This window comes from Haliotis rufescens, unplaced genomic scaffold (genome assembly GCF_023055435.1).
Source record: "Haliotis rufescens isolate VD_foot unplaced genomic scaffold, xgHalRufe1.0.p SCAF_20, whole genome shotgun sequence".
Taxonomy (NCBI): domain Eukaryota; kingdom Metazoa; phylum Mollusca; class Gastropoda; order Lepetellida; family Haliotidae; genus Haliotis; species Haliotis rufescens.
In genome coordinates this window covers 14,680,865-14,703,801 of record NW_025963891.1, presented here as the reverse complement: position 1 = coordinate 14,703,801, position 22,937 = coordinate 14,680,865, and the positions used below count along the sequence as shown (strand labels likewise).

The following is a 22,937-nucleotide window of genomic DNA, read 5'->3' as shown; positions in this document are numbered from 1 at the left end:
ATTGGTCTAGATTTGGACTTGCGTATTTCTTGTTATATGTTCAGTATGTGTAAGCTGCAAATGATTCCCCTATTTACAAATAAACCTGTTGCTTGGTGACTGAGAGAGTCCGTCGACAGTTTGAATTACCGTATTCGACGTAATAAGCGCCCAGGGCGCTCTCAAAATTAGAAATAGGGGGCGCTTATTAGAATATTATTTTGAGTTGAAAGATCGTAAATTTCGTGGTTTATGCAAACATCCTGAAATGTTTACATACGACAGATATATTTTTCAAGAATTTAATTGCCCATAATTAAGGGTGATATAACACACGAGTGCGTAATATGCGCGAATAAATAAGTCTTGCGTACATTGATCAATCGGAAGGGGTGCTGATTGGGATTGTTCACTAGCGAATATATTAGCAAATATCGCCGTGGGCGCTTATTAGAGCGGGGCGCTTATTACGTCGAATACGGGAATGTTGTGTTACTGCCAATCCAATGAGTAAATAATGAAATGGTGTATATTTCCTTATTTGCAAGTATTTAGAACCTAAATAACCAGTAGGGCTGAGGGATTGTTTGTATAATGAGGACATGCTATTGATCCTAGCTTTAGTGTGTAGACATTAGATGTAAGTGTTGTTTTTGCCATGTGGGTGTCATCTCAAGACGTATGTAGTTTATACTTTGAAGAAAAATGTGATATATGTCTCAGCCTCACAGGAATATTCTCTTAGATATTCTAGGTTACAATGGTTCCAAGTACAATTGCTGTGATATGCTGATTGAGTTGGAAGAACAGATAGATGAGATTCATGGGTGTGCTGCCATTTAGACCTGCAGTGAGGTGTGGTTCCACTTCATAACTAATCCATACACTGACCACATTCATTAAGTTTTATGTATTGACTCCTGGTTAATCAGTTTCAACGTTCAAACACACCCTATGCGAACCCTAGGGCAGTCTAGGTCCCCCCTTCTCCAGGCATGTTGTCAGATCTGATAGAGATCAGGAGACCACAGTGAGTGGGTATCCCAGGGCAGTCTAGGTCCCCCTTCTCCAGGCATGTTGTCAGATCTGATGGAGATCAGGAGACCACAGTGAGTGGGTATCCCAGGGAAGTCTAGGTTCCCCCTTCTCCAGGCATGTTGTCAGATCTGATAGAGATCAGGAGACCACAGTGAGTGGGTATCCCAGGGAAGTCTAGGTCCCCCCTTCTCCAGGCATGTTGTCAGATCTGATGGAGATCAGGAGGCCACAGTGAGTGGGTATCCCAGGGAAGTCTAGGTCCCCCTTCTCCAGGCATGTTGTCAGATCTGATGGAGATCAGGAGGCCACAGTGAGTGGGTATCCCAGGGAAGTCTAGGTCCCCTTCTCCAGGCATGTTGTCAGATCTGATGGAGATCAGGAGACCACAGTGAGTGGGTATCCCAGGGCAGTCTAGGTCCCCCTTCTCCAGGCATGTTGTCAGATCTGATGGAGATCAGGAGGCCACAGTGAGTGGGTATCCCAGGGCAGTCTAGGTCTTCCCTTCTCCAGGCATTTTGTCAGATCTGATGGAGATCAGGAGGCCACAGTGAGTGGGTATCCCAGGGCAGTCTAGGTCCCCCTTCTCCAGGCATGTTGTCACATCTGATGGAGAACAGGAGACCACAGTGAGTGGGTATCCCAGGGCAGTCTAGGTCCCCCTTCTCCAGGCATGTTGTCAGATCTGATGGAGATCAGGAGACCACAGTGAGTGGGTATCCCAGGGCAGTCTAGGTCCCCCTTCTCCAGGCATGTTGTCACATCTGATGGAGAACAGGAGACCACAGTGAGTGGGTATCCCAGGGCAGTCTAGGTCCCCCTTCTCCAGGCATGTTGTCACATCTGATGGAGAACAGGAGACCACAGTGAGTGGGTATCCCAGGGCAGTCTAGGTCCCCCTTCTCCAGGCATGTTGTCAGATCTGATGGAGATCAGGAGACCACAGTGAGTGGGTATCCCAGGGCAGTCTAGGTCCCCCTTCTCCAGGCATGTTGTCAGATCTGATAGAGATCAGGAGGCTGCAATGGCTGATTGTGTGTCCATACCCATACACATACTCACTGGATTGTCTGGTCCAGACTCGATTATTTTCAGACCGTGTCATATACTGGAATACTGCTGAGTGAGGCGTTAAACAACAAACAAATGAACAAATGAAATGATGGTGGTGAATGGTGCTCATGCTCCCATCCACTGGTTTGTCTATAGAGAATACTACACTCATTCTCGTTAGATACCATTTTTACGAAATGAGTGGACTTTCTATGGTATCTGACCGAGCGAAATAAACGAATAAAACAAGGTCAACCTTGTACGACACACGTGTGACGTACGGATTTAGTATCTTACCACCTGTCTCTTCACCACGTGGGTAATAAAGTCCAGTCCCACATACAGGCCGCCATCATACAGCAGGTGCATCATATAAGCCTACTGCAACATTAAACAAAATCCATTCACCCATTCACATATTCTTAAACCACATTGCTGGTTAGAAAGACTTCACCGATATTGATATCAAGCTCACTCTCTCTCAAACTCTGAAAATGTTCATGGTGTTTTCAGCATTGTGTTGTTAATACCACAGCAATGAGAAGTTAGCAGTTTTGTTCTTCAGGTGTCAGACATAATCTACAATGACATCTGTATGTAAAGGATGTAGAGGATACCTTTAGGCTACAAAGTGATGCCCTGATATCAGACCCACATTCAAGCTGTCAACCCTATCTCACCGTGTTCAGCGGTGCACACTATGTGATTGATTTATTGGAACAGACGAAGTGCACACATGAAAATACACACCAAACACTTCCAACTTCCCTGTAGTTCCCAACTTTGTTGCAGTTGGTTGTTGGTGCAGTCTATCTAACTACCTACCCTGTTTTGAAGCCCCGTGGAGATTCCAGGTTAGAATAGGTCCCTAGCAACTTATACTGGTTTTCTGTGGGGATTCCGGGCTAGAATAAGTCCCCAGCAACTTATACTGGTTTTCTGTGGGGATTCCAGGTTAGTATTGGTCCCCAGCAACTTATACTGGTTTTCTGTGGATATTCCGGGCTAGAATAGGTCCCCAACCACTTATACTGGTTTTTTGTGGGGATTCCAGGCTAGAATAGGTCTTCAGCAACTTATGCTTGTTTTCTGTGGGGATTCCGGGCTAGAATAGGTCCCCAGCAACTTATACTGGTTTTCTGTGGGGATTCCAGGCTAGAATAGGTCTTCAGCAACTTATGCTTGTTTTCTGTGGGGATTCCGGGCTAGAATAGGTCCCCAGCAACTTATACTTGTTTTCTGTAGGGGATTCCGGGCTAGAATAGATCCCCAGCAACTTAAGCTGGTTTTCTGTGGGGCAGCAACTTATACTGGTTTTCTGTGGGGCAGCAACTTATACTGGTTTTCTGTGGGGATTCCAGGCTAGAATAGGTCCCCAACAACTTAAGCTGGTTTTCTGTGGGGCAGCAACTTATACTGGTTTTCTGTGGGGATTCCAGGCTAGAATTGGTCTTCAGCAACTTATGCTTGTTTTCTGTGGGGATTCCGGGCTAGAATAGGTCCCCAGCAACTTATACTTGTTTTCTGTAGGGGATTCCGGGCTAGAATAGGTCCCCAGCAACTTTAGCTGGTTTTCTGTGGGGATTTTGTGCTAGAAATTGTAGAATAGGTATCCAGCAACTTATACTGGTTTTCTGTGGGGATTCCGGGCTAGAATAGGTCCCCAGCAACTTATACTTGTTTTCTGTAGGGGATTCCAGGCTAGAATAGGTCCCCAGCAACTTTAGCTGGTTTTCTGTGGGGATTCTGGGCTAGAAATTGTAGAATAGGTATCCAGCAACTTATACTGGTTTTCTGTAGGGGATTCCGGGCTAGAATAGGTCCCCAGCAACTTATACTGGTTTTCTGTGGATATTCCGGGCTAGAATAGGTCCCCAACAACTTAAGCTGGTTTTCTGTGGGGATTCCGGGCTAGAAATTGTAGAATAGGTATCCAGCAACTTATACTGGTTTTCTGTAGGGGATTCCGGGCTAGAATAGGTCCCCAGCAACTTATACTGGTTTTCTGTGGGGATTCCGGGCTAGAAATTGTAGAATAGGTATCCAGCAACTTATACTGGTTTTCTGTAGGGGATTCCGGGCTAGAATAGGTCCCCAGCAACTTATGGTGGTCGTAAGAAGTGACTTAGTGGATGAATAGGGTGGTTAGATGATTGCATGTCATCATACCCCAACATGGATTGTTGTTTGTAATATCAAGAGTCCGTCATTTACAGGTGCGGTTTTATCGGTATACCGGTATATTGCAATACAAATTCATCGCGATACGTTTTTGGCGTATCGGTTTTTCCCTCATTATTCAAACACCACCTGATAAGGGAAAATCCGAAATATGGAAACATTTTGTTTTGAAGAAACTAAAATTAGATGATAAAATAGTAGAAAATATCGCTGTGTGTAGGAAATGTAATGCATGCGTTCGCCATGCGGGTGGAACATCGAATTTAAGCTCCCACATGCGGCGACACCATCCATTATCACTTGGCTCACAGAAATCAACAAAGTAAAGCATTAATCAAGTAGGACTATCCAATGCAAACTTAAGTGACACGGACACATGTTCAGACTGTGACTGACATGTATATGCCATGATGTATAGTCTTACCTTATTAAATCAAAACAAAGACAAAACCAAAAAAAGCTTTTCTCTTGGTAGAAATTATTTCCCAATATATTGCAATGATATTGCAATATGTTTTTGAAATATTGCAATATATCGCAATACACTTTTTGGTCCAATTCCCCACCCTATTTACAGGCCACCGTCATACAGCTGGAATATTGGTGAGTGCAGCTTTAAGCAACCAACATGCACAACGTGTCACACACCTTATTTCCAAATTGAATGTAATTGGAACCACAACACTTTTTTAATCGGCCTTATTACATTTCGGGCTACTGGTTAACGGCCTGCCGTAATGTGAAAGTAGGGTAGGTCATGGCCGGGAAGACATGTTTCGTGACAAGACAGTGATGCAGGGTTTTATCGCAGTACAAAGAGTCACATTGTATAATCACCATGAGACTCGTACCTAGGAAGTTCACAAATGAATGCTTGTAATAAAAACCCACCATCCCCAGAAAATTAGCTAAAGCTTCAATGCATCTAAAGTAACATTCCACATTCTGTTTCCGTAATTGGTTTTCTTTTTGGTATTTTATTCCAATGCATTATTAAGCATTTGGTGTGTTTTTTAAAAAGAAGTTTAAATGCCAAGCAAACATGGTAGGGACAACTGTGTATTTGAGATTTGATGAGAGCTGATGAGCTATTTAGAGGGTTAAGTGAGTGCAGGAGTATCTACCTTGTTTAAGTAAAGAACATGTATTGACTAATTCTGGCTTGTTTTCTAATTAAGCCTCGCTGTCATCATGGTCACTTTCCTGGGGTTTGTTTGGCTTCATCACAGCTGACGCTTGTTTACTTTAATGATGATATTGTTTGTATGTGCAAGCTGAGGCATACTGGTTTGTGTATGGTTACAAACCTCAAGCGTGTTGGGAATGAAATCAACATATCTGTCATCACAAGATCAGTGTCATAACAAATCACCTGAAGTCAACACAAGGGATTGAGAAGTGGAGATAACAGCTGTCAGTCATGTTACATGTCACTTGGGACATCTGAAACAGTACAGAATACTTGGTTATTCCGTTCACACTGCAGGTGTCCATTAATAATATATGTATGTCGTTTTAAATTTGTAAATGTTAGCAAGCAAAAATACATTTATGAAATACAGAATATTCCAAACATCTTTTTATCTTATAAACTTTTATGGAAAATTGTATAACTTGTCTCTCAATGTGTGGGAATTGTGTGTAGTTGTTTATTGTGTATGGACAAGTTATGCAGTGTGTTTTGTGTCTTGAGATATGAAATAAGGTTCACGGCTGCCTGGCAAGTCAACTGAAATTACTGTCAAGGGATAGCTGCATATATACCTTGAATATGTTATAACTGGTGAAAATGGACAGTTTTGCAAGGGTTTCAAAGTGCAAGCTGATTTGAATAAAACAAACAGTTTCCATGAGAATTTGTTTGGTTACCCTCCTGAAATCAATGGATTTTTCTTTTCTAAGCATTTTCATCCAATTCGTGTGTCAGCTATCATGGCTTTGTGACTGTTTTATTTGGATTGCATTTTTATGTCAGTGAGCTGTTGGCCATTGTAGGTTTAGATTGTCGGTTGATGGGGCTAGTGCTGTGGGGTTTTTAAGAGATCAAAGTGAAAATATTCAAAAAGATGAAACTATGCGAGATGTTTTGCCAGAATACTTCAAGTTTCATGAATATTCTATGTGGATCATTACTTCAGAAACATTGTTTACACATTTGCTTTTCAACAGATGATAGATGTTATCATGGCTGCATCATTGTGTGGTGCATGTGTGCGTGAAGAGATAGCTGATACCCCAGCAAGTATTGAATACTGCAAGTTTGTTGTGGGTCACATGATGTGTGTGTGTGTGTGCGTGCGTGCGTGCGTGCGTGCGTGCGTCGTGCGTGCGTGCGTGCGTGCGTGCGTGCGTGCGTGTGTGTGTGTGTGTGTGAGAGAGAAGAGATAGCTGATGCCCCAACAAGTATTGAATACTGCAAGTTTGTTGTGGGTCACATGATGTCAGTGTGTGTGTTGTGTGTGTGTGTGTGTGTGTGTGTGTGTGTGTGTCAGAAGAGATAGCTGATACCCCAACAAGTATTGTATACTGCAAGTTTGTTGTGGGTCACATGATGCCATTGTGTGTTCAAGATGATAATGTATAAGTGGGCCCTGACTGTATGATCATTGCTCATGCTTTTAGCCACTAGTTTGACCGGACACAAACTTAATTATTTACAGGCCTGGTATTCCTGGAATCTCAATGCTTCAGGCTCCATCTGTGTGGATGTTAGTGCTTCATCGCACTGCAAACCTTATCATGAAATTACATTTAAACCAAAAAAGAAAAAGTCACTATTTTAATTTTTTTTATGAAATTGTTGATATTCCAATCCAGCCTTGCCTGAAATATGCTCCTCCCTCCTTCACTCCAATCTTCCTTCTTCCCATGTTGTATAACATTGTGGAACAATTAGATAAAAATATATAATATAGGAAAATATTTAGTACTTTTATGATATGGTATGAGGTCCAATTATCAATATTCCCGTTTCATGTTTGCTACAACCACACTACATGCATAGGTAAGGCTTAAATGTGTCAAACAGATTGTTTTAGAGGTTTTAAGCAAGCCTTTTATTGATATTTCAACATGAGCAAGTCTTTGCCCCAAGCTTATTCTCTTAAGAGATGAAGATAAAATCAGTACAAACGTGGTAAAACATTCATACAGGGATAAAAATTAATGCTTGCAGGTAGTTTATTGAGTCATGTAAAACATCTATTGTCCTCTCGATTCCACCTGTCAAATCGATGAGCTTGACGTTTGCCACAACCTTTCGAGTGTTTCTCGTAATGTGATAATGTTTTCAACTTCTGAGTTCACCTGATCTATAACATATTCTAACTGAAGGTATTTATGGCATATTAAAGATTGGAATTTGAAAGTCTTCTTGTTTTTTAAGGACCATTAACCTTTTGCATGGCAAGCAGAAGAAAATCCCTCTAGTATGACAAATCAGGTTTTTTCACTCACTTTTACCATTGTCATGTATTTTATCATGTCAAAAGTCTAAAGGGGTGGTCAGGTAGCTCTAGTAGTTAAAGTGTTCGCTTGTCACGCCGAAGACCCGATTTCGATTCCCGACATGGGTACAATTGGAAGCCACCTTTTGGCGTTCCCTGCCGTGATATTGCTGGAATATTGCTAAAAGCGGCGTAAAACCTCACTCACTCACTCACAAGTCTAAAATCCCAATTGCGTGGATAGATGCTCAGGATTTCAATCTTGTCCAGACTCAATTATTTACAGGCCACCGTCATATAGCTGGAATATAGTGTGGCGTTAAACAACAAACCAACCAACAAACACAAGTCTAAAACGATCCCCGACCGCTTCATACCAAAAGACGTCAAAAGATGGTACTTGTTGTTACCCTGTCTGGCGCTCATCATTTAGGGGCTTAAAGAAGGAGTGGTCAGCTCTGTAGTCTGTATACTGTGTCTGAGTGGGGTGTTCATGTTAAAGTGCGACATGTTATCTCAGTGTGCTAGCACTATAAATCAGCATCAGTCTGCATTAGTACAAGCACACAAACATACGCACACACGCATGTGTGTGTCGCTATATTAGTGCAATAATCTGGGATGCGATTTTTTTACCCCATTTCACCTCACCTATCCGCATGTCATACAGCAGGGTTGTCGCCCCAAATAATTTAGATGCTTTGAATTTTGTAGTAGTAAACTTGATTTCACATGAAAGATGATATTTTTAAAGAAGAGAGGCATTTGCAAATAATCCTCTGTTAATTTTCTTGAAGATGTACATACACTCACAAATTAGACACAATTTATGGATAACAACTTCTTTATTTACTGTAAAGGCAAAGTTTCTGTATAGATCCTTATACCGTTGTCAAGCAAGGCTGAATAATGAATATGGTACAGAATATATATAGTAGGTGGAGGATTAACAGTAGCAACAATTGCATACAAGAGAGAGATTAACATAAGTAGTAAGACGACAAAGGATAATACTGTGACGACATGATGAGGCAGCCAATTAAACAGGATTAAGTGTACATAGGTGGTGTGATTATTGCTTAATGAGTTCCTAGTAGGCGATGGGATGGGATCTATAACGAAAGGTCGCCTTTACAGTAAATAGAGAAGTTGTTATCCATAAATTGCCTCTACTTTGTCATCCGTCAACTTCTAAGTTGTCTATCAAACAATTCAAATACACTGTTTAAATCATACATAATATAGCTGGAATACTTCATGAAGTATAAAACAACACTGTCTGACTACTAATGAAAGAATAATGTGAAACAGGTTATTTTGATCATCTTTAAGGGTGGTGCATCAAGTATAGATTCTATGTAAAGTGTTTCTTCAACAGATGTGGTGTTATGCATGCAGGAACGCTTAAACATGTTAACCCCTTTGCTAAAATCGTTTCCCTTATATATGCAAATTGACTTGCCATGCATATATTCATAAAGTCGTGTGTGCAGTGTACAGCGACAGACCTATTTTGTGTTGCAAATGTGCATGAACATCCAATATGATGCCTACTCTGGAGGGTCTGCATGAATTTAATCGGTGGTTGCCCTCGGGATCAGCACTGATTGGGTATGGTTGCATCAATAAGATCTCAAGGATTTGGGATGGTATAGACAGCCAACCGGTCGAGTCAATAAAATAGATTTTGTGCTGATTATCATGAAAGACAGAAATAGACAATGTGTCAGCTTTAGATTCTTGAAATGTCAGTCTTTCTTCAGCTGTTGAAAATAGCTGGTAAAGTTTTTGAAATCATTGAATCTATTGAGATTCTGTCCATGCTGAGGTAGGATTCTTTTTTGGATGGAAATGTCAAACCAAGAAACAAACAAGCTTGATTGATTGTTGAGGTCGAGTTATCGGAGATTCAGTTTCTGACCTCCAGAGATTCATGGCATCAATCCCAGACACATCGGACCCTTTCTGAGCCCACATCGACCTACACACTGCCATAATCCCAATATCCCAACTTTTCTGCTGATTTTTTTCATTTTGCTTAAGACTCTCTAAATTAAACGTGAAAAACGTTTTGAAGAGGAATTAAAACTTATTTTTAAAGCATATACATGACTTTGGCATAGCAACGTGTTCAACCTTCTTGACTAATCTTTATCATAGTTACTTCATCTTAAAGTGACAAATTTTGTAAATATTTCCATGGTAATGATAGTATTAATCTTTGATGGGCATGCAATCTCATGAAACGAACACTTGTGGAAGGCGAGTTTTGTAGATGATGTCTTGATGTGAGTGCAAGAAGATTAGACACACAGAAGCTGACTCTGAGGCCATGGACGGGTTTACACTTGTGGCGTGTCACGATAAGATAGGAGGGCCAGGCTTCTTGTTGAGTGGTCCAGTTACCAATATTTCCCTGTCAATATAGAAGTGTGTTGATAAATAAGACCTGGCCCTGAATAAGGCCAGCTCCACCCTGCTTCCCTCTTGATAACACCGTGTCTGCTGCCTGCTTCATATGGGAGCCCACTACACTCCGCTGGCAAGCCACAGCTAGCCTCCATCATGGAAATCAATCTCTCAAACCCTTTCTTTAATTTGTATTTTCAAATTTAGTGCAATTGATATGCTGTTCGTGATAATGTCTGGGCAAAAAAGGAGGAAAGTCTTCTCGTGACATTTGACAGAATTCTTTTTAATCTAATTTTTCAAGTTTGATAAGATTGCTTTTATTGTATTTTTTGGTGGGGAAACTTGTTAGATATATTTGATTGGTTATTGACTGAGTAGGTGATGGTGTTAGGAGCTAGCTTACTTAACCTCACTGTGTGGAAACACTTTGAACATTGAAGCAACTTCTTTCACTTGATTAACCTGTCCAATACTGAGGATATTCCATGATTCAGTTTGATCAATATCAATACTATTAGATACAGTGAGTTGAATGTGGTAATTTGTCTAATTTATCTTTGTTTCAATGGTATTAATTCTACCACAGTGAAACCCTATTTTCCCAGCAACTTACTTGAAAACTTTTACTCAATGGCTATTACTATGTACCCCATTAATTTGTCAATCTGGGTATCATCTCACAAAGCGATCGTAGCGCTACGACTATCCTAACTCTAGTACTTCAATATAGACTTACGACAGTTGTGGCACTTTGATCACTTTGTGGAACAGGTCACTGGGAGTTAATTAATGCAGATGCTGTTACTTGGAGGTGTCCAGATAAACAGGGTGCCCCTGTCCAGTGTGAGGAGGGTTGATACAAGTATTGTCTATGTTAAAGATGATTCACATGTCTTATCTGAATTGGTTATATTTCAGCAAAAACTGGCATACTGGTTTGCAACCGGAGGGGCTGGGTTCTGTATCAGTAAGGGCCTCGCCCTCAAGATGATGCCACACGCCAGGTAGGCTGACCTTGCTGCCTTGCACCAATTGCTCTCTACACCTTAGACTAACATTTAGTCTCTGAAATCTTATATTACACAATATCCTTCTTGACTCTAAAAATAAAAAAATTCCCTATAGAGCTAGCTTGAGCTGGCTAGACTTGCTTTTGTATGCATTTCTAGATTATTATTTTTTCATAAAATAAATATATTCCACGGTCAATGTGCAGGACTACCTTTGCATCGGTGGATCACGATTTTTTGCACCTCGATACAAGTATCAATCACAGTGGCACACTAAGTATAAAATAACAATACATACCTTAATTGTTTTCTGATATAACTGTTACACCAAACCCTAATTAGTAGCGAAAAATAATATTGGAAACGTAAATTTTTCCATCCATTGCGCCATACTTGACTCTGCCAACTGTAAGTTGTCTGTGTGCCAGGTATTCGGCCATCCTATCTATGGGGGCGGTCGGGTAGCCTAGTGGTTGAAGCGTTCGCTTGTCAAGTCGAAGACCCAGGTTCATTTCCCGACATGGGTACAATGTGTGAAGCCCATTTCTGGTGTCGCCCGCCGTGATTTTGCTGGAATATTGCTAAAAGCAGCGTAAAACCATACTCACTCACTCACTCACTCACTCACTCACTCACTCACTCACTCACTCACTCACTCACTCACTCACATCTTTGAAAAATAGGGTTTATGCTAAGAGCACATGCAATTATCGTGATACATATCGTTTCGTGAATAAGGTACCGTGGAAGGTATCAGTTGGTGTATCGTCCCAGCCCTAGTGCACATCTTGTATTTTTTGTGGATTATGTTTGTTTTTAAGAATTTATCATCCAAAACTGACACGGCAATCAAATGACATCACTCATGTCTCTGCCTGAGATACTGGTTAGCTGTAATTCTACCCTCAAGACACTGGTTGTTACTGTTTACAAACTGAACAAGTTGAAAATGAATTTTTGTAGGCTGACCATGCTTGCAACACACAACCATTGCTCTTGTGTGCTTTTCATCTTGTTGATCACTTCGTGGTCTTGCGGGTAGAGTGCCTGCCTGGGAGCAGAAGGTCAGTGGTTTGATCCCTGACGCATCATACCAAAAGCGGTGAAAGATGGTACTTGCTTTTCCCTGCCTGGCACTCACCATTCAGAGGGTGAAACAAGGACTGGTAGGCTCAGAGTCAGTATATTGTGTGTGAGTGAGTATCCATGTTAAACTGCGGCATGGTATCTCAGTGGGCTAGCACTATAAATCTGGTATTAGTCCGGACTAGTACAAGCCGTCACACACACATGCAAGTCGCTTCAATGTAATCTTGAACACAGCGTTAAACCCCATTTCACCTCATTTCACCTTTACATCTTGAATGTTTTGCGGATTTCGTTTGTTTTAAAGAATCCAATCCTGCCCGAGGAAATGAGCTGTTTTGTATTCATTCCAACTTGCTGAACAAGATTGCAGATAAAATCAAGTTGTTCAAATCAAAATGATTATTCACTATGACTGTGTAGATAAAGACTTGCTTCAGTGAAGGGCCTATCCTGTCACGCAAGACAGCTGAGTTCAGCGGACATAACAAAAGGTCACACGAGGCTAGCTTCTTTACATAAATGTTTCATTCCTCTAGATGCATGAAATAGCTAGTAGCATGCATTTTAATTGACCACAGAAATGGTTGCGGTTGAAACCTCTGTATCTTATGTAGACTTGTTCACACTATCAAATTGTGAATTAATTTCAGCGGAGGTCGTTTGATGACTGTTGGCGACAAAATCCGTCTTCCTGATGACTGCACCGTTGGCTACATCATCAGTGAGTGCTTCCTGTTGTCCATAACACCATGTCAATGTACACTGTATCTTACCCTGACAATCTGTGATTCCGGGGTAGAATAGGTCTTCAGCAACCCATGCTTGCCGTAAAAGGCGACTATGCTTGTCGTAAAAGGTGACTAACGGGATCGGTTGGTCAGGCTCGCTGACTTGGTTGATGCATGTCATCCATCCCAATTGCGTGGATCGATGCTCGTGATGTCAATCACTGGATTGTCTGGTCCAGACTCGATTATTTATAGACTGCCGTCATATAGCTGGAATATTGCTGAGTGCGGCGTTAAACAACAAACAAACCAAACAACAAACCTCTGTGACAACACGACTGAGTGACGTTCACCTTCAGTGTCATGGAAATATGTTGATTTTTTGTCATTTACATCCTGCTCATCACATCTCATTTTAGCCAGCCTGAAATGAAAATGAACATAAACATCTTTAGTGTGATAAACAATTCTTATTCCATAATCCCTCACATCTATTAACAACTGGAAAAATCATGAAGTAATTAAAAACATTCATCCTAGGAATTAATAATTTCTAGTGATGATTTAGAAAGTTTTCCATGTTTCCCAGACCAAATAATCAGAAGAACTGGGTTGGCAACAAACAAACCAAACAACAAACCTCTGTGACAACACGACTGAGTGACGTTCACCTTCAGTGTCATGGAAATATGTTAATTTTTTGTCATTTACATCCTGCTCATCACATCTCATTTTAGCCAGCCTGAAATGAAAATGAACATAAACATCTTTAGTGTGATAAACAATTCTTATTCCATAAACTCTCATATCTATTAACAACTGGAAAAATCATGAAGTAATTAAAAACATTCATCCTTGTTACATTAATCAAAAACATCTGAAAAACAAGGAATTAATCATTTCTAGTGATGATTTAGAAAGTTTTCCATGTTTCCCAGACCAAATAATCAGAAGAACTGGGTTGGCTATTTACTGCAGTACTACAGGGTTGCTTCCTGTATGAACCAGTGGCGCCATCTGTAGGAGACTTGTGGTACAGCATTCCACTGTACCAGTACTGTGGGGACCCAAGAATTAGTTTGTCTTTCAATGATCAATAAAGAAGAAATCTATGTGTGCACAAAACCAGGGACAAAAATCAAACCTGCTGCTAGGACTTCATACAAAGTATTCACAGGGAAAGCTGGGTATATATTTTGCAAATATTTACTGACTGAATATTGGAAAGAGGAGAGGGTTTAAACAGAAACTGTTGTTTCTTGGTAAACAAGAAGGTGTTGCACATTGTTCAACTATCTGTGTATTATCCACCTTGCGTACAGTTATTTCTGAGGGTTACTGATGAGGTGCTCAAGTTCCAGGGGATATTAGCACATATTTCTGTTCCCACGTACTCACAGTATTTGTGCAAGGATGTCAATGCATTTCTTATCATCCTCAACAGAATATTTGGGTAGGTAGAGAGAAGTAAAGTTGAGCTGTTTCATGCCCCAAGTATTAAATACTCAGACAACGTTATCACCTTTATGAGGCAAAATGTTAATAAAGACCATTATATATTGTAAGATGTCTCGCCACGTGGGGATTGGAAGGTGCACAAGGAGGCTTGACATAGGCTATAGATACAATAATGCTGATGGTGGCATAAGCCACTGTTCACTCACTCTAATCATAGAGAAATGTTGGTTGGTTGGTTGTTGAACGCTGCACTCAGCAATATTCCAGCTATATGACGGCAGTCTGTTAATAATCGAGTCTGGACCAGACAATCCAGTGATTAATATCATGAGCATCGATCCACACAATTGGGATCAATGACATGCATCAACCAAGCCAGCGAGCCTGACCACCTGATCCCGTTAGTCACCTCTTACGACAAGCATAATCGCCTTTTACGGGTTGCTGAAGACCTATTCTACCCTGGAATCTTCACGGGTCCAGAGAGAAATGTGTATATGTATTTCAAATCAGTTGAAGTAAGGACTAACAATCGGAGTACACAACTTAGATTTATTATGGCTGCAGTGCCAATATTATTGTTTGGGGGGTAGCCAAGTCATCTAAGGCGCGCAATTCGCTGTGCAAAGTAGCCCCCCTTAGGCACGCCAGAAAACTATGAATGTGAGTTTGAATCACTGTTCACCCCGATTATGTTTGTCAGCACCATACCTGTGCTCGTGGGTTTCACCAAAGTGGTAGACGTCTAAGACCTGCATCACTTTGGGCTTTCCTCCCACATCAAGCTAACATGCCATGATATATCTGGAATACTGTTAGGACCGGCATTAAACCCAACTCACTCACTCACTATTGTTTGGGAGTTCATGATGTACACGTCTGGGAATGTGAGGATTTGTGTATTTTTCTACATCTTTTCAGTAGTCTAATCAAGTTTAATGCAGAGCTCCAGATAGGTTTTTTAGCAATTGAGTTTTTACTCAAAGGTTTCTATTTTAATTGGGTTATTACATTTTTCATTGGGTAACCAATATTTTTTCATTCATCTATTCATCTATTGAGTTTTTCCCAAAATGAGTAAGCATTTTGATATTTTAAAAAAAATGAAATAACGGTTCATAAATATGGGCTTGACTCGGAAAGTAAATTAGCTCGTAATTGTGTTTCGGAAATTAGCTCCATTGTACGCATGTTGAAAAAGCTTCATTGGGTATTTACCCTTGCTGTTTTCAAACAATTGAGTTTTCCATTTATTGCATGCGTTTCTGTACGCAAGTTATTTGAAAGTAATTGGATTTTGATTAGTTTTGAGTGGTATTTTACATATTTCAAGCTTATCTGTAGCTCTGCTTATGTGGATATAGTTTTATGTGGACATTTCAAGTATAGAATAATATTAAGAGAACTGTATACTGTACTTACTATGTAGTATATACATTGGGCTGTAGGTGCCTGCTGGTAGATACCCCACTCACATTCTACACGAGATACTGACACCAGGTGGTGTTTCATCCAATTAATGCCGAGCACCAACGGATCTTTTAATGTCTATCGGGGCAGTCGGGTAGCCTAGTGGTTAAAGTGTTCGCTCGTCACGCTGAAGACCCGTGTTCAATTCCAAGCATGGGTACAATGTGTGAAGCCCATTTCTTCTGTCCCCCATTTCTTCTGTCCCCCGCCGTGATAATGCTGGAATATTGCTAAAAGCGGCATAAAACCATGCTCACTGTAATGTCTATCGTTACAGCCTCAGCATACCAACAGACATTAAAAGGATGGTACTTGTTGTTAACCAGCCTTGTGCTCCACATTAAAGTGGGTGGGTGGGGGGTTATCCATGTTAAACTGGTGTCTCGGCAGGCCAGCACCGGTACAGCAGACACATGTATTCATATTGTACTATTTAAGTTGAATAACACGATGTCAGACCCTATTTGTCCTTACTGATGTTGAAACATGAGGTTTGACAAGACTTCTGGCTGTAAATGTGTGCCTGGTGACACAATACTTTGTTTCTATGTCTGTCTTGACAGCTAGTTATAGACCTTGGAATGTCGCAAGTGAAGTGTTAAGTCAATCAGGTTACTGTAGTTACAAGGTTTATTTTTGATTTGTTGCCCTAGCAAGGGAATCAGTCTTGAAGCCTTGTTCTCAACATAACAAGTACACAGATACAGATGCAATAGACATTTCAGGGACGCAGTTAAAAAACAACAACTAAGGAACTTTGAATTTACTTGTCCGTCTTTAGTAGTCATGTTTTACTTTCATATTCCCAAGAAGTCATTATGAAATGCCTGTTGATAATTTAGTCAGTATTGTCAAAGACACTATAAATATACAAGCTTGAGTTCAATGGAAATAAAACAGTGACAGTTTCCTTTGAACAATATTATTACATCGGGAATATATTTAATCAGTGATCTATCGGCAAACATCAAACAAAACCCTAATTTCCCTGAACATGCAAGAATGAGAGATAACGTGACTGTCATTATGTTTGATCGCCTACATAGTCGGAGATTGGACGAAATCACACAATACGTGGGATTATTTGGTATATCCAGTTACAAATGCTTGTCTTTAGCTCCAAGACTTAGAATTGTGTTTCAGTCAAGATTGCGCCAATAAACCTAATCCTGAACTATTCCTTTGATCATGGTCACTCTTGTTTATTTTCATGTTTATTATTGTTTAGTGTACTAGATGTGTTTCACATAACATATTGGTATCAAATTTTAATTGCCTTTTTAAGATCGAAAAATATTTTTTCATGTAAATTGCTGTCTCGAAGTAGCTTCCTAGAACCTTGTATTTCGATCTGTTCAATAACTATAAATGATTAACACGGTGGTAGTGTCATGTGACAAGTAATAACCTTATCATAGGTTGGATCCAATTGAAAGTACCGTTTGAATACTCTGTTCTCTTCAAGAAGTAGTTTATAAAGTATGTACCTAAATTATTTTGTGTCAGATTAAGGTGCCATACAATTATTTTAGGAAACGTCTTCAGCAACCCATGCTTGCCGTAAAAGGCGACTATGCTTGTCGTAAGAAGCTACTAACGAGATCAGGTGGTCAGGCTCGCTGACTATGTTGATGCTTGTCATGTATCCCAATTGGGTGGATCGATGCTCATGATGTCAATCACTGGTTTGTCTGGTAAAGACCTGATTATTTACAGACCACCATCATATAGCTGGAATAATGCTGAGTCCGACGTTAAACAACAATCAATCAATCAAATATTTTAGGAAATATGTCTTTTTACTATTAATCAAACAGGAATATATAAGTGGCTGTTACAAGGCCACATGAAATATATTTCTTCTTTCTGATCACTTTCTGATCACTTTCTGATTCTGATCAGATTATAACTGTGTCTGAGAGGCTGGTGTTCTGAGACTTATTCAGCCAGATAATTGGTCCCAAGAAACCTATACTTGTCATGAGAGTTGATTAAATCAATCATTATGTCATAGCAAACACGCGCTTGTCTGGTTGGTCTGACATTTGTGAGGAAGCAGCATGAATAAGGTGAAGTGACAATCTCAGCATCCACAGTGAAACATGTTGATGTGGCTAAACTATCTTGACGTGTTCACTGATCGTTTATGGATGTCATTTCTTTGTTACGTTTCAATATAAGGCGAACACTTAGTGTGTGTAGTGGACCTGATCACATCACAGAATGTTCACATTTGAAGAAAAAGCCAACAATTTCCAATGATTCAATTTTCTTTTGACCCATGTTTTGCTTTTGAGAAGAAGAAAAAAACATTCCAAAAATATTGTACTCATTGTCATGAATGGTAGCCGATGCCATCAACATTAGCCTGTACAGGTCCCCCTGACATGTGACCTCACTCACTCACTCACTCACTCACTCACTGAACCTCACTTACTAACTCACTCACTCACTCGCTCACTTTCACTCAACCTCGCTCACTCACTCACTCTCACTCAACCTCGCTCGCTCACTTTCACTCACTCACTTACTCAACTTCACTCACTCACTCACTCAACCTCACTCACTTTCACTCACTCACTCACTCACTCACTTACTCAACCTCACTCACTCACTTACTCAACCTCACTTACTCAACCTCACTCACTCTCACTCAACCTCACTCATTTTCACTCTCTCACTCACTTAACCTCACTCACTCTCACTCAACCTCACTCAACCTCACTCATTTTCACTCTCTCACTCTCTCACTCTCTCACTCACTCAACCTCACTCACTCTCACTCACTCTCACTCACTCTCTGGACCTCACTAACTCACTCATTGTTTATGGCACTTGATGCAAGAAGTTTGGGATAAAACCCATGAGGCAAGTTCTGCCATCAGCTTTTGCCTCCATCGTAGTGTACATCCCTTCTTCATGTCTTCAAATTATGTCTGTTGAAGTATATACAGCAGTGTGAAGCATTGATTTTAATTTTCAACCCAGTGGATTTGTGACCTAAGTCGGTCCCAACCACAATTGTGTCAAACACATTGCACAAGCTCCACTCCAGGCTGTCACCTCTTGCCATGTCCTGATGAAGAAACGCAGCTTTTTAGTAAAAGGATGTCTGTTCAGATTCCTCTCCATGCTGAGACTATGCTACAGTATGGTCTGTAATCATGCACATCTTGTACAATGCTCTCATGGGGAAATGATTGCATTTGTAAGCGTCACTTTCATGCAATGTCATGGTACCATTACAGCAAAACTCAATGACCTTTGATCATTTCAAGCTGAGTTTTGAAAATACCACCATCTTCTCTTGTAACAAGGCAGACACAAAAGAGACATGAGATATCGTTACAATCAAATTAAACTGCTGGAAGTACACTGGCTGTGAAGTAATTTGTCTTCATTTGATAGTCCCTTGTAGCATAGCTGGAATCAGTGGAGTCACAATGGCGGAACAAGACAAAGTCCTAAAGGTTGTTTCTGATCATATGTGGCAGGGCTTTTGTGTAGACTGACTTCTCTTGTCACAGCTGACACTCGATGACAGCCATATTAGAGCAGGTTGTTGGAGATGGCTATCTCCTTTCGTGACAGTGTCCACTTTAGATTGTAGATATGAAATTAGCAGTTTTTGAGCTCGGGGACCGTGTCATTGGATTTTACTGCTGGGATCTGGTTTTGCTGACTAATTGCAATGATTGACTTATCAAGTGTTTATAGGGTATGGTATTTGTTGATACCATCTCAATCATTTGGTTGTTATTGGTCTGTAATATGTCTAGGTAATTTTTGCTGATTACTGTAGCATTGAGGTTTAGCTCACTTTGCTATGCTATATCTATGATCCCTCTGTTAGTGTTAGCACTTAAATCGAATTGCTTATTCCGAAAATGCTTATTCTCCTAAATTATTTGGTTTGTCAAATCTTCGACAGGGTGCACGCTCAAGTGAAATACTTGTGATGTTGACAGAATTTTTTTAAGTATGGAATAATTTGAAGAGTCACTGTTTGTGGCTTCCCGTGGTGTTGCTATTTCAATTGCGAAAAAACAATTTGTTGACATATGATAGTCAAATTACAGCAAATAAGACTTGTAACGTGTCAACTAAGGTTTGTTAAATGTCATCAATAGTTGTAATCTGATCGTGATTGATGTAAATTTCGACAAAAATTTATGTAAACAATATTGAATGAAAATTTGAATAAAATAGATTACAAATATAATCATGAAGTTCAATGAACATTTGTTACAGACATGTTAGTCATCCACACCGCGTCACTTTGGGCGTTCTCCATCGTCCCGAGTCAAGGGAGGAGTTGACTAACTGACTGTAAGAGTACAGTTTTCAGTCTTGCCGAACTTGGCTGGAATTTCCAGGCTCGATCGTTGCACCACCACCGGCTATTACGAGTTATGTCCCTTCTAAGTCCCTCCTGTTGACCAATCACATTCCACCTCTTATATCACTTGCAATTGCTTCAAACAAAATGCTGCGCCCAGTCAAGACAACTTAATCGATAATCAAGATCTATGTTGTAATATAACAGGCCTTACCTCACGAGGTGCGTCAGATCACATGAGCACCTTGATTAAAAACATGAAAAGATTTGCAAAATATCTGTTGAAGCCCAGTTGGCGGTACATATGTTTTGCTTTTTCAGTCAACCGAAATCAGCACATTGAAATCCATGCTGTTTATGAACCAGATGTCTAGTTCATTAGGACTATGCAAAGACTCATTAGTCCCCCAAAAATGTAACTCCGGAATTCCAGCCTACTTCGGCAAGGGGCGAAACTGGACTTTTATAGTCTGTTAACGCCCTTGCCTCGGGAAGATGGGCTTTCTCTTGCACAATGCACATCTTCAATGAAACATCTGTTGGCATGAGAACTTCTGAATATTTCAATTCAAGGCAGCCATTTTGAATGCCAATGGGTGTGGTCACAATTGGTATACTTTAGGCACTTCAGTAGAGTGATTCCTCAGACAGCTATCTGACTAGACTGACGTAAGTTAACAGGATGCACCATCTGAACATGATAAGGATTACTTTCATTTCGAGTTCACATACTCTTGATATTTATATTATGATTTCATTTCATCAATGTTAGTGCTGCAACTTGTTTTATTATGTGTTAAGAAAGGCCCCCCCCCCCCTCCCCCCCCCCCCAACACTTTCACACTGCCTACCTACCTATACACCTACCTACACATCTACCTACCTACACACCCACCAATCAACCACTTGTCACAGACGTAGACGCAGGTCACAGTCGTAGGGATGTAATGTACATATCCTGAGTAGCTTTATATGTTGCAGATCTTTTCTTTTTTATATCCAATGTTAAACACAGAATGGCTACATTTGAACTTTAGAGAGGGAAGAAATTAGTTTTTGCTGATATATTAAGACAGGATAAGTGCCGTGCATTTGCCTTTAAATCGTTGTAAAATGACAGAAAGTATAATGGCGTTTGTGTGCTGCAGTCAAGTGCAGTATAAAGGTCATCATGTCATTATGCCTTGTTGCAGCAGGCGGGGGTTACCACCACTTGATGGTGTATCCGGCCCAACACACTACTCCTTGTACAAGCACACAGCTACACTTGCTTTACAAACCCCCTGCCCCCATTTTGAAAACCAGATGTAGTGTGTTGTAGGCAGGAAAATTGACCCCTTCCTTTTAAACATGCTGGATCTGCCCTTGCTTTTGGTCACTTAAACCTCCTGTAGATATAGACTTTCTTGTTTGACTTTGTTGTTTAATGTTGCACTCAGCAACATTGCAGCTACGTAATGACAGCGTGTAAATAATCATCTTTGGGCCAAGCAAACCAGTGGTTGATGTTGTTATGTGTTGATTCCTAAATTGAAACAATATGTTAACCCAGAAATCTGTACGTAAACGAACTTTGTGTGAATCCAACAAACAATCAACAATTGTATTACACAATGAACTAGGTTTACAAATCAATAGAAATTACTGCACAGCAGTTACACAATAGAGTACAATATCTTATGGCAGTATTAAATGTGAGAGAAGTGGAAATGACATTGAAATCTGGTCCATTTAGCCCCCTCCTATGATAACCATGCACCATGACTATTCTGATGGGTTTCACTTTGCCGATGATTGTGGGTTTTACCATGCCTGTGCTGGTGGGTTTCACCGTGCTTATGATGGTGGGTTTCACTGTGCCTATGATGGTGGGTTACCAGCATAGGCACAAAGAAACCCACCAGCATAGGCGCAGTGAAACCCACCAGCATAGGCACAAAGAAACCCACCAGCATCTGTACAGTGAAACCCACCAGCATAGGCACAAAGAAACCCACCAGCATCTGTACAGTGAAACCCACCAGCATAGGCACAAAGAAACCCACCAGCAAAGGCACAGTGAAACCCACCAGCATAGGCACAAAGAAACCCACCAGAATAGGCATGGTGAAACCCACCAGCATCAGCACAGTGAAACCCACCAGCTTAGGCACAGTGAAACCCTACATCATATGCACGGTGAAACCCACCAGAATAAGCATGGTGAAACTGCAACCACAGGCATGGTGAAACCCACCAGCATAGCTAGTGAAACCCACCAACATAGGCACAATGAAATATTGCTGAATGCGGTGTGTTAAGCAATAAACAAACAAAACAAACATTGTCATCTACTTCCCTAAACACCAATATCATCTATGTGTACCTCCCCCACTATAATTACAGTGCAGTTAGTGACACGATAGCCTGGCTGATGACGTGTTTTACCTGCACTAATATAGGCACAGTAACTGAGTTTAAACACTCTGTGGTCAAATTGTTGTGTGGGCTGAAGGTACATGTGTTATGTTCCTTGTGTTTAGTCACTGAAAGATCAGAAAACCCCGGACATGGGGAGGGGGTGGGTGGAGGGTGCGCAGGTGGCCCATCTGACAGTGCCACCATTCACTGTGCAAAGTTGTTTCCCTTGGGAGTCTAAGAAACCAAGTTCTTTCCCAGCGTGTAACATTGGTGCCACCAATGTGGAAGCAGCCATGACAAGAATTTTGAAATTTGCTCTCAAACACCAAATGTAGAC

The 22,937-nt window shown here is 40.7% G+C and overlaps 1 protein-coding gene across 1 annotated transcript in view; it reads left to right on the top strand.

Moving 5' to 3' along the window:
• LOC124132242 (fringe glycosyltransferase-like) overlaps positions 1 to 22,937 on the top strand; it is a 62,012-nt gene that overhangs the window by 27,283 nt on the left and 11,792 nt on the right. Inside the window, exons 6-7 of the mRNA XM_046496049.2 lie at positions 11,025 to 11,110; positions 12,856 to 12,926. Coding sequence (XP_046352005.1) covers positions 11,025 to 11,110; positions 12,856 to 12,926 — 157 coding nt within the window. The remainder of the gene's footprint in view (positions 1 to 11,024; positions 11,111 to 12,855; positions 12,927 to 22,937) is intronic.